The sequence below is a fragment of the Dermacentor albipictus genome, chromosome 7 (assembly GCF_038994185.2).
Source record: "Dermacentor albipictus isolate Rhodes 1998 colony chromosome 7, USDA_Dalb.pri_finalv2, whole genome shotgun sequence".
Classification (NCBI taxonomy): Eukaryota; Metazoa; Arthropoda; class Arachnida; order Ixodida; family Ixodidae; genus Dermacentor; species Dermacentor albipictus.
The window spans coordinates 106,606,683-106,622,359 of record NC_091827.1 but is presented as its reverse complement, the minus strand read 5'-3'; the positions used below and the strand labels follow the sequence as shown (position 1 = coordinate 106,622,359).

General features: G+C 41.8%; 1 protein-coding gene across 1 annotated transcript; it reads left to right on the top strand.

Moving 5' to 3' along the window:
- Positions 1-7,385: 7,385 nt before the first annotated feature.
- Positions 7,386-14,353, top strand: LOC139047570 (uncharacterized). The gene is made up of 4 exons (XM_070521410.1): positions 7,386-7,588; positions 9,355-9,429; positions 14,088-14,122; positions 14,224-14,353. The coding sequence occupies exons 1-4, from the start codon at positions 7,495-7,497 to the stop codon at positions 14,332-14,334; spliced, it is 315 nt and encodes a 104-aa protein (XP_070377511.1). The 5' UTR covers positions 7,386-7,494; the 3' UTR covers positions 14,335-14,353.
- Positions 14,354-15,677: the final 1,324 nt, after the last annotated feature.

Here is a 15,677-nt window from a genome sequence, read left to right as displayed (position 1 = left end):
GTATCCTAATTAACGGTTCCTTACTTAACATCGTCATCATTAACACCAATGGTCACGGGTTGGACTCCCACCAATAGTCATGTGTCCGAGTGCCTTCATCAACTATATCTTAATTAACTGTACATTAATTAGCATCGCCTTTATTAACGACAAAATTCGGGGGCACAACTCCTACACAAGGTCATGGGTTCGAGTGCTTTCAGTAACTATATATTAATTGAATATGCCTAATTAACATAACCTTTAACAACAAACGCCGTGGGATCCAGTGCCTTAACTGACTATATTAATTAACACTACGTAATTAACATCGCCTTCATTAACAACAAAGGTCGTGGGTTGGATTCGCACCCAAGGTACTGGGTGCGAGTGACTTAATTGCTAGATCTTAATTAACTGTGCCTTAATTAGCACCATCTTCATTAACAAAGGTCGTGGGTGCGAGTGCCTCAAATAACTGTATCATAACTGCGCCTTAATTAACACCACCTTCATTAACACATAAGATCGTGGGCTCGAGGGTGTTAATTGCCTATATCTTAATTAACGTTACCTCAATTATTATCGCCTTCATTAACAACAATGGTCGTGGGTGCGATTCCCACACAAGGTAATGTGTTCGAGTGACTTAATTCCTAGATCGTAATTAACTGTACCTTAATTAGCATCGTCATCATTAACAAAGGTCGTGGGTTCGAGTGCCTCAAATAACTGCATCTTAACTGTGCGGTAATTAACAGCGCCTTCATAAGCACCAAGGGTCGTGGATACGAGTGTCTTAATTAACAACATAATAATCAGCTGCGCCTTAATTAACATATTAATTAACAGGCTTCGACTTCCACTAAGAGTCGTACGTGCGTTCGAGTGCATTAATTAACCACATCTTCAATAACATTCTTAATTAACGGTGCCTTAATCAACACCAAAGGTCGTGGGTTCGTAGCCTTAATTGCCGCCAAAGGTAGGTTAGTTCGACTCCCATGACAGGTTGAGAGTTTGTAACCTGTTTGTACATCGAGTGCTCACGCCGACAATGCCGGATTTTGCGGCTCATGAGCCATTTAATGCTATCGCATTACAAAGAATTTTTTGCGACTTGGCATCGTACACATTAATATATGATGTACTTTGACATTAGCAATAACACAAAAAAGCTGTACACTCCTCTCATCAGAAATCCTAAGGTGCATTGTCATTTGAGTCTCTGATGTACTTGTGATGCCAAAAAACATTAGACGATGCATTCCTTATGAATGTCTGATGTCACCTTAGGAACACATCACGTCCTCCACAGAAACTCATGGTTCATTTTCATAAGGGAACGGCACGTGCCCAATATGCAGCGAGCGCACGTGTGGCCAGGTGATCGGTCGCGTACTATTTGATGAGCTCTGATTATGCGCACATGTGCTATACTCCGGAATGACATTGAGTAGAGCGCTCTTTTGAACCGCAGAAAGACACTAAGCGTATAATTCATGCACAACTTGCGCAAAATAGTTACACCAGACCTTGAATGAGGTCTGTCAGGGATCTGCGAGTGTCACCCGACCACATGTCGTCTCTGACATATTTTAGGGCAGCAGAATTCACACGCAACCGTGCCGGCCATAAAATAAATGAGTCGTATCACGAGAAATTCCGACGCTGCTCCTGCGGTGGTGGTTAAAAAAAAAGAAATAAGCCGCGTGAATTCTATGCGAACATTATTGCAGCTGAAAAATAATCTAAAAGTCTTCTTTAGTGATCCTTGTCCGTCCCGTACGAGTGGTATGGTTTAGTGCCACAAAATGAGGTCAGAATGTACCATTTCGCTTCAGACACATGTTTCAGCCACGTGTTGTTCACAACTTAGAGCAAACGTGTTCACCAGCTTCCGCTAGCTTTATTCTTCATGGGAGACGAGAATGTACGTCGTGCAAAAGGATACGTGCCTAATAAAACGGCCGATTTCGCATGTTTGCACAGAAACCTCCGGCCTTATGCCGTGGTTCGATTATGTTAATCAAACGGCGCTTAAAAATAGCGGACGGTTTGTGGAATCCAATGGACCCCTTAGCAAAACCTCTAAAACAGATTCACTGCATAGAAAAAAAAATTATCAAAATGCCAGCGTGCCCCGTACTCTACACGGAGACTAGGCGTATAATGGCTCCTTATACTCGTGGCAATTGTATGCGAACACTGGCACGCTATACAAGGTGGTGATGTCTTGCCAGCATCCTTAGGCAGAAATTGCGAGATAATTTGCAGTAGCGTCAACCCGCTTCACAGCAACTTTATAAAGTGGCTTACATCAGTAGAAGTGGTTCTGTACCCAACTTGCACACCAATTTCTTCTTCGGGGCAATCGCGCTTCCCCACAGGCGATTTTCGTCCTTTACAAACCCGACATGTCTTTTCATTGCATTCACTGTTACATTTCATTACAAGTATGGGACATACAGTGGAAATCCATTTGAAAGACCAGTTCGCGGAATGTGGATAATACACCATGAACACTTTGCAAAACTGGCAACTTCGCTTTCCTGCAAAACAAAAGCTTTCACCACCAAAAGCTCATTAGCACATAGATTTCTGCATCAAGTGTCTGGGGTGTTGAAATGAGGTGCTGGCCACTGTTCTGCAATTAGAGCCTGACTTCTGAATTTAATTTACTTTTTCCCAAAGTCTAATTCAGAAATTGGATTCTGTTGCAGACCTAGCTTGGCTGCACTTGTCTGTCAGAGTGACAAGGATTATCTGTCATACTATGCCTTGTTAACATGCATAACAAAGCATTTCAGATCTTGAATAAGTCACAGTTCAATAGAGGGATCTGCTTATGCAGACATGGTGCATTCTGTCTTTCTTTCATAAAAGAAATGCAGAGATGGGTCAGTTAACAGGTTCATTTTGTTCTGAGAACAGCATTTTAGTGTAGCTGCCTTCCGATTCAACTTGCCTATTGTGTTCAGGATAAGGTGTTGCACCATCTTCTAGCCCGAGGCAAGCCTGGTTTGCATTCTATCGTTGCCCAGTAATTTTCTGCTGCTGTGATGGTACTTATTATCAACTTCAATGTATATGAAGTTGGGAGTGTGTTATGTCTGCTTTGAGGACTCGCTCGGGGTAAGGGGTCCGCAGTACAGGGGATTTCTCTAGGAACTCATGGGTTGATATATAGAGATGTCAATTCACTATTTCTCCAGCGAGGGATTACGAAGCACCTCTTTTACAAACATTGCTCCCATGACTGATACCTACATGGTCTGTTTCCTCGCAGAACATAATGAAGCCAACAGACAAATGGCTCTTGTTTTACTTTAGATGAATAAGTATAATGAGAAATTAATGTTGATGGAAAGGCAACTTGCTGCTGATGGCAGCCGAAACCACATCTGCATTACCACGTGCCTGCTCCTAAGTTTTTTTTTTTACTAAATGGTTCCTGTGGTTAAAACAGCATATGCTTTGTCTGCTGCCATGACCTGAAATGGTGCAGGCTAAAACTCCATTGCCAGATTTTGTTCACAAGAGCAAACACCAAAACAAGTGGATGGGAGGATAATTGCCACAGCGCAAATGTTACAGCAGTGTATGTGGGAGTTGGTGGGTTTGTTTGCAACATTGTCCAGTTGCCTTCTTGTCCATGCTCATTTCCCTTTTCCTTATAATTTCTACATTTAAATTAAAATTCACAATTACTTTTATGCTTTCTTCCTTTCTTTCCATTTCTTTCCTTTATTGTCTGTTGACTTCATATAGTTGTAACAAAAGATTGGTCCCCTCGGTTCTTCATCTCATTGAATTCTTACTGAAAAGTTCTAGCCCGAGTGTTATTGCAGCAGCATTCTTGGCCTGTACTTTGACTTGCACAGTGCTTTATGAGTGAATGAAATCGGTAGAACCTTCTGGCCACTTATTCAACTGCTTTGTCTATACAGGATGCCGAAACCATATCGAGTAGTGAAATTTCCAGAAGAGAACGATAGTTTGGCAGTCGTGCCAACATCGTGGCTTACCCAAAATGAAGATCTTTGCTTCTGGCCCCAATGTGTCAAGGGGTCAGAAGTAAAGAACATGATAGAAAGCCAAGTTGCGCCTCAGCAAGATTGGGGTACCTATCCCGTTGCTGTCATGGCGAGGTGCAGTAAGTGACTACATTGATAACATAATCTGCCTTTTGCTTGCTTTAGTATTTTTTTGTATTACTTTGGACATGTGAGATTAAATATAAGAGTTAAATGATCTTGTAATAGGTGACACAGTTCTAAATTTTTGACATACTGGAATTAGACCTTACTAAGTTAAATTTGTGCGTGTCTAGGTCTACTAACACAATGCTTGTTTATCTTCTAAATAACTTATTACAGGAACATACATCTTCGTATAAACATCTTGGCGCACATATCACCGCTAACTTAACTTGGGATGTGCACATAGCACATTGTAAATGACAAACCGTTTGCTTGGATATGTTCGTCGCAGTTTTTCCATATCGTTCTTCATTGAAGCATCTCTTATATAACTAATTAATTAGATCAAAGCTTGCATGTGCTGAATCAATATGGGATTCATTTCAGGAAAGTTCATCGCATGCAATTAAAATGATATAGAACGATACTGTTTGTACTCTACCGTCTCTTGCTGGTCGTTGCAAAATGTATCGCACAGTGCTTTTTTATCATTTACATTACCATCCGCGCCTGTGTCACAAGTTTACTCTTCCTCCCCAGTTCATACCATGTGTCTGCGCACCCATGTTCAAAAAGTTGCAGTGCCATCCAACAGTCTCAGCAGAACAGTAAACTCTTCGTCGCAGGCCCACCACTCAGAGTTGTGGATTTCTTTTGTATTGGTATTTAATAATATCTGGGAGCTGTTCGTGCATTGGGGAAAGAATATTTGTGTTATAAATAAATATCCGAGCTTGGAAGCAACAGAAGGGAGAAAATTCACAGCTTGCTTACTCAAGACAGTTTCATGGCCCTGCAAATGCATGCACATTATCTTTTTCATATATTATGGGGGAGGGGGGGCGTTCATTGCTGGAAAGAATAAGCGCATAATGCGTCCCTTGCTGGAAACAGCCTGTTCTGATGGCATTTACCAAATTGACATCTTGACAATTAGAACAAATAAAACATTGTCTCGTTGCTTAGCTTTGCTACTTGGATGTTGGGCATTATGAATACTAGTTCAACTGGACTCTGAAGAACATGTACTTACTTTTCTTTGTGTATGCTGATGAGTGATTTACTGATGCTGAAGAAATAATTTTTCTTTTTAGTGTCCCTTTAAGACCACGGTGGTTGGGACAAACAGTTCTGTCGTGCCCCCCTTAAAATTTGTTTGTAAGGTTTATGCATGATGAAGTCATATAAATAATAAATATATAATAAATAAAATAGTAATTATTGTTAGCAAGCGCCGTTGTTGCATGTCCAGAAAATTAACAAGCCTTTGTGGTATCTTCTTATGAAGAATTTTCTCCTGCCTAGCTTGCAGTGCCTGTAGCCTTATAATTAGCAATGGCTTGAATATTAACAGCGCACTTTTTGTACAGTCCACTCACTCTTGTAATTTTTCGACCAATAGCTTTCAGGTGTAAAACTACCTTAGAAATTTCAATAGCTTGTTTAACATCTAAATTTATAAACAGTGCATCTAGAGGCTTGCACCTCTTTGCCATTTGAATGTTTCCATTCTAAGTTATAGCAAATGCAATCTGCATTTTTGCATTGTGAAAGGGACTTGTAATAACTGGCTCTTTCTTTATTAAGATATTCTCAGGGGCATGACAGTCTGATGTGTCATAAGATTGGGTGTGGGCACTGTGTAACTGAAAACTTGCAACGAATAAAAAAGAAAGGCAAACTAATCCTTTAGTGTCTCTCTTCAGTTCTTGAGTTATGTTAATTCGTACCACTGATACTTTGATGTCATCATAGCTGTGCAAACTTGTGCACAATGTCTATGCAGTTTGCTGTGGGAATTTTCAGCGGTCACAAATTTCTTGTTCATGACATTTGTCTGTTGCAGAATGTTGCCTGCACAGCTTAGCAGCTTGCTTGTTCTAGTGTCTGTTTTAATCTGTATTGAAATATTTGTTCTTCGTTCAAAGGCACTTATGACAAGGCCTCAAGGAGGTTAAAGAAGGCGGAGTCTGTGTCTGGCGTCGACACCACAGAGCAGTCGGGTAAGTGCTTGTTTTCTTTTTGTTTTTTTAATGCTTGTGCTTATGGGAGAGAGGAAGGCAAATTTAGATCAGGGTTACAGTTACAGAGCAGTCGCTTTGCTGACGGCTGACCAGGAAGCTAGCAGATGTGGGGGGCATCAGGCAGAGCTGGCAAGTCAAAGTGCATGCAATAAATGTTAGCAGGATACAGTACAGCAACTTCCAGATTAATTTAACCTTGTGTTGCCATGTGCTTGCCTCCTGGGTAGCTCTATAATTGTCCCCCAAAATGATGGTGTATTGTTGGGTACATGAACCAAAATGATCTTTCTTTTACTGCAGTACTTTTTTTTTCCTTCAAGGAAGCTGTATGGATTTTCTGTCCCCCCCCCCCTTTTTTTTAGCTTCATCCTATTTAAGCAGCCCACTTTTTCTTTCACTACTACCTTTGCCTTGAAAAGTTCTGAATTGTTAATTTAGTATACAGTGTTCCACGTAACTTGAGCCAAACTTTAACCCTTTCAGTGCTACTGACATACAGGTACGTCTCCGTGTTTCGGTTCTGTTGAGTGTCTTTTTGACATTCCTTTTGTCAGATAGGAGTGTGAAGACCACACCAAGAGAACATTTGCCATCATCTTTGTCCATATTCAATTTCTGCACAGCCAACAATAAACCGCTGCGTTCATTTTATAACAGCCAAGAAAGCAAAAAGGGCACTGGGAGTGCGTTACATACGAAAAAACACAACACTGAAAGGGTTAAAAATATGCAAATGCCATGTAGCTATACCAAACCAAGCTAATGTTTTTTGCCGTCACTTGGTGATACTGAGATTTTTTTACATTCTCTCTAAATACATAATTAGTCGTAATTAATAATCTTCTCAAAGTAGATGAAAAGTGCTAATGACAACATTGTAGAACATGAAAAATTCCCGATACTGCTTCCTGTTGCTCCATACGTGCTACATAAAATTGTTTTTCCAAGTATGAATGAAGCCTGTGAATACACGCAAAGTGCCTTGAGCAGCCAGTCGTGTATTAGTCGTGTATGTATTAGCGGGCTTGTTTCACTCTCGGAAAAACACTTTTATGTAGCATGTATTGAGCAACACAAAGCTGTATCGGGAGTTTCTCATGTTGCTCTACAATTTCCTCCTTGACACTTTTTATTTAGTTATAATATTGTAAAGTTAATTAAGACTGTGTTTTAGCAGAATGCAAAAATAATCTGAGCAGCTCCTAGCGATGGCATATTTCAAAGTTCCGCATATTTTCAAAGTTTGGCTGAGGTTATGTGAAACACCCTGTATAGTGCCTCAAAAATAAATGTACATGCATAAATCTTCAGGCAATGATGCTTGCCATGGTGATGACGACGACGATGCAGCCTCACCTCGACTGGACCTGCCTGCACCGCCCTGTAAGCTTTTTATAAAATAACTCTGCAATGTGTTTAATTGAACAACTCTGGTCTTTTATTAGGGTTCTTAAAACTGCAGTCACCATTAGGGTCTAACACGTTTGTGATGACCAGCCAAGTATGAATTCCCTGACAAAGTTGAATTTTAGGATCTGAATCACAAAAAAACTTCGTCCCATGGAAGTGTATGGGCTGCAGCCACAACCTTTGGTTGGGATCTAATACACTGGAGTTGACTTAATGGAAGTCTGCTGTAGTAGCACGTTCATTTTGCCTGTGGCTGCAAAGATCATCGCTGTGTTGCTGTGCAGACCAATATGCACATGTCGGCATTTGTTTTGGCTTATCTGAGCGACAAATGTAAAAGCAGATGACACTGAAACTCTCTTGCTATTTTAATGCTCTAAAGCAGCACTGAACCACCTGTTGATCTTACCAAGCAAACATTCTGCATGTAGCAGATGGAGCTAACAAGCAGTCTGTACCGTCAACTTTTCAGTAGGCTTCTGCTCTCCATTTTTTTTAAGTGGTGGCCAGCTTCCAGTTGACATTATATGGTACCAGCCCATAGCGAATGGTCATTGAGAAATTTTTTTGATGAATTACTTGTGTTCACACCCTGCCAGATTCATTACAGATTATTAGGAAATCAAAACCGACAATTGTTAATGCATCACCACTCCTTTATCACTCAAATGTTTTGTTTGAGGGCCATTTTAAAAAGTTACCATAAATTTGCTTTGGAAAAGTAGAGGTGTGTGATAGACCTGTCATTGTTACTGGCACTGCCCCTGCTGGAGAGAACCATTGAATTGAGGGGTAATAAAGAACATATATATTATGCTCCTAATTCCTTTGCTTATACGAGGCCTTTTTAAAAAAATTCTTGAGTTGTATTCCTTGAAAAATGCTGAACTCATCGGCAGAATTTGTTTCTCAGATCTCGAAAAAGGTTCTCCAGGGCCCCTTTAAATGTAGCTATCAAACGGGCTATGTGCTTACAAATGCCTAGAGCTCTTCCAGGAAGGCAACCTTTAAATGTTCGCAAGAAGTTTGTAGGAACTTCTTAAAATCTCTCTAATCTATAAAATGGCCCATTGCATGCTAAGCCCCCATCCTTTGTCACAGGCAAGTTTGAAAAGCGATTTTAATAGTGCATTTAAAAACAGCGTCCCCAAAAACAAACTTCTTTGTATGCCTTTTCGGCTTTATTGTACATTGTGCTGATGATGGCCTACCTTGAGTACCGTTTTTGTAACTCCACCAGATCGCTATACGAAACTCGTAAGTTATCGAGCAACTTTATTTTGATATTGCACCATATTGTGTGCAATGCTATATCTAGGGCAGTTGGCGTTCTCAATGTTCCATTTCGTGGCAAATTTGGACACATCAAATGAAGAACTTCATGAAAGCACCACTGTGTATGCCCTCTTTCCTATGTGTGCATGGCGTTTCCTGTCTGCACTAGGTCTCTGGGATGCTTATGCAAGACATTCAAGGATGGAAATAGCACTTCTACTAGTATATTTCAAGTTGGTTACAATGATTACTACACTAGGGATGCAAGGGCCAGAACTAAGCAGAATGTCTGTAATTGTACAATATTTAAGCAATATAGAAATGAAGGGAATGTGTGCCCACAAGGTTTCTTGCAGCAAACCATGGGCTGGGGTCTTCTTGTTTATATAATGGTCCATCAAAAATAGCAGTTTGTTGCTTTGTTATTCTGGCACTAATTGTGGATTGTTGCTCCTCTTCCCTAGCTGCACCAGCTCATGAGAGCATCACTGGCTCATCCCTGGAGCCACTTGCATACGGAGGCCCTGAGGAGATGATGCGTGAGTCTCCTTATATCTTTACATGGCCTATGAAAGTTGATTAATTTCGAGGTTGCTGTTATCCGACAATGCATTCTTGCACCTTAAGGTATGACACAAATGTTGTTGTTAAAACATTTACCATAAAAGGTTGCTGCCCCCAGGAAGTGGATCCATCAGGGGATGGGGGAGGAGCGAAGGAGGGGGTCAATTCAGATATTATTGACCAAATGTTATCTATATCTTTCTGCAGCAGAAAGCTTAGGCTTTGAAATCGCAATGTTATTAGAAATGTCTCTCCTGCATCGTATTTTAAGAAGAGCACAATGTGTTCTATGGCTATCTTAAATAAGCACCATACGTATGGTGCTAAGTTTCTACAGGCAGATGTTTTCCAACCCTTTGATACTTAAGCAAAAAGGATGACATGTTTTAAAGAAATAATTTCGCTAACCTTCAATGTACTCCCCATTAGACACAATAGCTTGGTTCCACCTCTCTTCCTATTGCTGAAAGCCCTCTAGGAAGTCCTTCAGTTAAGCCCTCCAGCAGCAATGTCCTTTCCTTTTGAATTGTAGTCCTGTCCCCGAAACTCCTGAGCGCCAGTTTGCATATTGAGAACAGAAAAAGTTGCATGGTGCTACATGTAGCTAGCAGGGAGAGTTTTCTCACAGTTTGTACACTAGGCAACAGACAACCACATGCAAGTGTAGTTCACTTGCTATATGCATGGCAGGATTGGATTGCACATTCACTCTTGCGCTTCAGTCTGACCATGTCATGTGACACGGACTTTCTGTGCTGCAGTGATAGTACACAAATCCAAACTGCATTTAAAAGCTTTAGCAAAAGTTCATTACGAAGCGATATCTGTCAAGGTGTCTAGCCAGGACTGGCTGGAAGCAATGTTAGCCCAGCCTAGGTGTGCAGTGGTGTGTGTCCACTGTAGATGCTAACTGCCATTCCATGCGAAGTGTGGCTTGTGTATGTGTGGTTCAAGGCTGTGTTCGAATTATGTGTGGTTCGAGGCTAGTTTAGTGTTCAAAACTGATCGAAATTAGCTAGGCCCTACTGCTACAACACTGATAAGCAGTGGCCAAAATTTCATTTCTATGTGGGTGGGTGCAGCTGAGCATCAGCAGACAATAGTTGGCTTCTCCTGGGAGTGCAGATTTTCACTTATTTGAGCCTGTTTAGTAAACTGTGTCTATAAATATACCCAGTAACAGCCAGGAAGAAGTGCACAATATTTTTCACTGGTGTTGGCTATGGGGCAATGGCAGCGCTGTCTGGGAATGTGCGCATTGACGTCAAGGGGCAGTTAACAGCCGCCCCAACAGGTTGAGGAGAAGGCCTCTGTTGAAAAGGTTTGAGAAAAAGATGACTCCGCACTCCACTTCTGAGCTGTACGTGCTGCACACAAGTGCAAAATTTGGCTGAGGTACAGTAGCATGTGCTATCTGCAGAAGGCGTTTTTCACTAAGCCTGTGGTGTGGTTAGGGAAAATCTGCATTTAGAATTTTTATAAAATGTGATTACTTCTAGAAGAAGCCCAAGTATTGTCTAGCCACACTGTTTATTGGTATTGTATCCGTCGGGTCTCGCTAATTTCGATTCATTTCGAGAACATTTGACTAGCCTTGAACCACATTCGACTTAAGGTGAGACAACATGTTCACATGCTAGCTCACTCTCACTCCTGGCTGCTCCTGTATAGATGAATTGATAGACTTATTAAACTGTTGACAGTGCCTCTAAATGCAGCATTTGGATGTGGCTACTATATCCGTAGGACAAGCTGGTGCAATTCAAAGCCGATCCAGACCACTTAGCATGGCCAGAATTGAGCATAAGCGCACACTCCAGTCCTGTCGTGCACCAGAGCAAAAGCAATACAGTTGCATGTAGCTGTATCTGCTATCGAACATTGATACCGCACTCACTGCGATAAGCCTGCTCGCTGAGCTCATTGTGGCTCGCTGAGGTGCCCTGAGTGGTTTCCGGGCAGTGTCTTTACAATCTTTACAATCGCTACTAACCACAGCAGGGTGTGGCATTTCCTGAGGCACCTGACGTTTCCGTGTAGTTGCGAGTAAGAGCACGAGCAAGAGAGAAAATCTTGGGACTTTTGCTCCTTGAATATGTCACTTTGCTTAGGTACTACAGAGAAGTTTCTATGCTCGCCTTGTACGCGTTTGTCCCTAGGTGTGGCGGCATTGTGGAGTGGGGTTGAGGTTAAGCTCCAACACTGGCTGCCAGCATTGTAAAGTAGGTATGCAGTGGGAATGGATGCCCTATTTGGTGATCACTGTGTCTAAAGATACATCAGACACTTTTCTCGCGGATGCAGCGTTGGTGCCAAGTCAGTCATTCTGGACTATACCTTTTTGGTGCCTTGCGGTGCTCTATGCTAAAAAACAAAAACAAAACACTGATTTTTCTTGGGGAGCAGTAGGGGCTGTAGTAGAGGCTAGGCATGCTCTCCTGGAGCACTATCTTTGCTCTTGCAGGCTTATCATATGCTGCTCTCCGTGACATTTCAGCAGCATTTTTTAAGGATCCTCTTTGAGTGAAATACGCACACGGCACCTTAGCAACTGCGGATGGACGCTATTGCCTGAAACACCACAGGCGACGCTTTGATGTCATGCCGTGAGGTTTAGGCACTGTGCCTTCTAAATTTTATGAGGCCGGGCCGCATATAATGCGGCCCGGCCTCTACTACATGCTCCCTACTTCTCCCCTGGGAAAATCGGTGATATTATATTGAAGGCTGGCGCGAGAAAGATATCATCCAGCACGACCGACTCAGCATGAGCACTGCAAGCACAACAGAGTTGTCCGGCACAGTGATCTGCAAATTTGGCATTGGTACCCACTGCGTCACCTGTTTCACCGCGCCAGCATCCGGGCGTAAGCTTGACCCCACTCGACAATGCAGCCACACCCAGGGACAGATGCATACAACACAAGCAAAGAAACTTCTTAGTGCCTAGGCAGCGAGATATTCAAGGCGCAAATGCCCGCACATTTCACAAATGCCTGCCTAAATGCAAATATCCTACTGGAACAGTTCGTCTGCTTCCGAAGTTGCATATCTTTGAGGTGTGGCATGATCATGGCCGGAGCTCTTTATGAGTGTACATAAATACAATGTTTCGTTCACTTGTCAGAAATTGTACCATTGCCATAATAAGTGTGAAAAAAATGTGGCTTGTTGCTTTGCGTGTCAAAGCTGCATGTAGCTATCTGGTAGACTAGGAGAGCAAAGGTATGCGACACTGTACTCCACTGTAAGTTTAGGAACAGCCTCAGAGTTGGTGCATTGTAGGTGCCAAAATCGGAAGTAGTGGTATCTTCGTGAGCACACAAATTCAAATTTAAACTGCCCACCATGGTGACATTTAATACATGGAAGGTTGTAGGTATGCCCCGCTCTGCCGTAGCTTTCGCAGTGCAAAGGCATTGAAGGACCAGGAGCCCCGCGGAGGGGATCAGGGCGATCTTTGATTGCTTCTGCTGAATGTATTGTACTTCTTACGGCAAAGTATTTCTGAAATAGTTTATTTTAACTTCAAACGCATTTTTGGAATGCAATAAAATGTAGTTTACGGCCTTTGAGATGTCGTTACTTTATGCAACAGGCAAGAAATTTTAGCATAAAAAAAAACAACCTGGCACATCTAAACACGTAGCAGTTTAACTCGGCATACTATGATGCATACAGCTGCACGCTTAGTCTTGTGTATGCATCTTGTTAGTATGTTTACTTGTGCTTTAGTTCACCAGCTGTCTCAGTACTTTGCTCTGTTGCTTTACTACTTTATATCTAAATTTTCTCCCTTCATACCTTCAGTTTATAACAATAGAATTTTTGACTGTAGGTCAAGCACATAGAACTCGTTCTTTCAAAGCACTTTGATAATGTAACTTGTGGAAAATAGCAACTACGTCACTATTCTCATGAAAAGCAAGAACAAAGCCTTATTCTTATTGGTCCTACTTATTTTTATGACATCTTTAAACAGATTCACACCTACAGATTAGCATTTGCACAGGTCCTTGAAGCCTTTGAAATTGAAATGTGTTTTCAAGGCCCTTGAAAAGCCTTTGAATTTCATGAGTGATACAATCTAAAATCAATTATGCGACTCACTTTCTATGGTGAATCAATGTGGACCTGGCAAACTTCCCACGTTAAAAACAATAGCATAAAAAGCTGACACCGCCGCGAGTGCTCGGGCATTTCGTTTCGTATGACTTGCATAGAACTGGAAAACCCCACACTGGGCAAGAGCAAGACACCGGCACTTGGTGTTGGCTCCCATCCCATGTTTATGGTGCTTTTATCACGCCTCGTTAGAAGCTAGAAGTACTAAGGAAGTTGCGAGTGATCAAGGCTGGACATTTTGAATATAACTTCTTGTATTTATGGTGCAGTAAAGCTACCTAAAGTGTTTTGGAAGTGTTATAGTAAAAAGTGGCACATGTGATGCTGTTCTGCAACCTGAAAAGGCTTTGGCTTGGCCTTCAAAGTCTTTGAATACCTGTGAACTTTTGTCGCCGGGACCTGTACGAATCCTGGTACTTTTACATTTATCAGAGTGCTCTGGAACAACCAATCAAATGCGCCACAAATGCATTCCTTCTGCTATGAAATAAATCTTCTTGTGTTTCAGCGGTGATGCTGCGGGTGCTGCGGGTGCAGCTAGAGGTGAGGCAGCAAAATAGGGAGCTTCATCACGAGCTGCAGCAGCTGAGGCACGAGGTACGGGTCATGTCTGAGAGGCTTCATGAAATTGAGTCTCTTGACAGGACCCGTACCATGCCTCAACCTGGCCAGCGTACGGTGCCTGCGAGTCTTCCTCGGCTGCCTGCCAACAGCTTGGAGGAACTAGAGGCAGCCGAGGCAGCGGTAGGCGATGAGACTGTGGCTGCCACCTTGGTTTGTACTGCCCATTTATTTTTAATTGTAAGGCTATGTAACATGTAGATGTTCTGTGCTGTTTCATGAAGCATGCTGTGGGTTCTATGTTAACTACCTATTAAGCGTTGCACACACTGAAGATTTTATAGAAATAATTCTTTTTCCCTGCTGTATAGCTTCTAATGGCATATCTGGACTGCGCCTACATTCTTTAGCGTCCATCTAAATGTAAGTGTACACTAGTATAGCAGTATGCCAGTGGCTGCCAGGATCAAATGTGTGAGCTCACCAACGCCATAACCACTAAGCTACCTTAGTGGCTTGCTCTCTTTGTAGAGATACATTTATGACTAAAGAATAGGTTGTTGAGATGATAAAAAGCATTGCTGACACAAAGGGCAAACTGTGCCAGCTTTCTGTAAAAGGACGCAATGCAGAACACTTGTGAATAAATTATTTTTGTTGTACTAGTTGATCCATTTTGTGAATGATAAATATCAGTACAAACAAGTGGGACACGGCACAGAAAAAGAGGCGCGGTAACTGTATTGAAATCATTTTAATGTGCATTTTCCTGAAAAAAAAATGTTTTGAAAATTGCATTACAATTGGATATGTGATCAAAACAGCATTTGCAGAGACTACTGTACAGGCTGTTGAATTGCCCCATTGCTTGCATATTAACCAGCACTATCACATTTTTTTCTTCTGCTACAAGTCCATGAAACAAACTCCTCAACTATGTAGTTTCATGCAGTGATTCAAAGCATTTTCCAAAACACTAGCAATTACTTTAGGGATGTAAACACACATACACTGCAGCCACTGTTACTTTTTGTTCCGCTACTTGCATTTTTCAGCACCTTGTTTTATCTGCTTCTATGCTACATTATGTATGAGTATTCATTATGGGCTTATTTTCCATGCCTGAATGCCAAAGGTTAGGTGGGAAAGTCGGTCAACTTGCAAACAGCTCGAACCATTGCATATGAACAGTCATGGTGAAAACAAATGCCAACCATAGTGAACAAGGCTCCCACAAAGGGGTCAAAACATTGTTCCAAGTATTTTTTCACCTTGGTTGCCATCTGTTGTTTTTCACCATGCTCCTTCCTCATCATGTTAGACCTGCAATAAATGTAACGTTGACCAAAATAATGTTGTCGAAGGGGTTAGATGTTCTGAATTCTGTGTAGAAGCCGAAACGTCTAATCCTTTTGACAAGCAAGTCAAAGCAAGTGTCAAACCTTCCAAGGTCGTAAGTGGCTACCTTCTGTGCCATGATGTGATGGGGGAGAAAGCCGAGCCAAACCTGGCTGTAGAACATCTGTTGTAATAAATT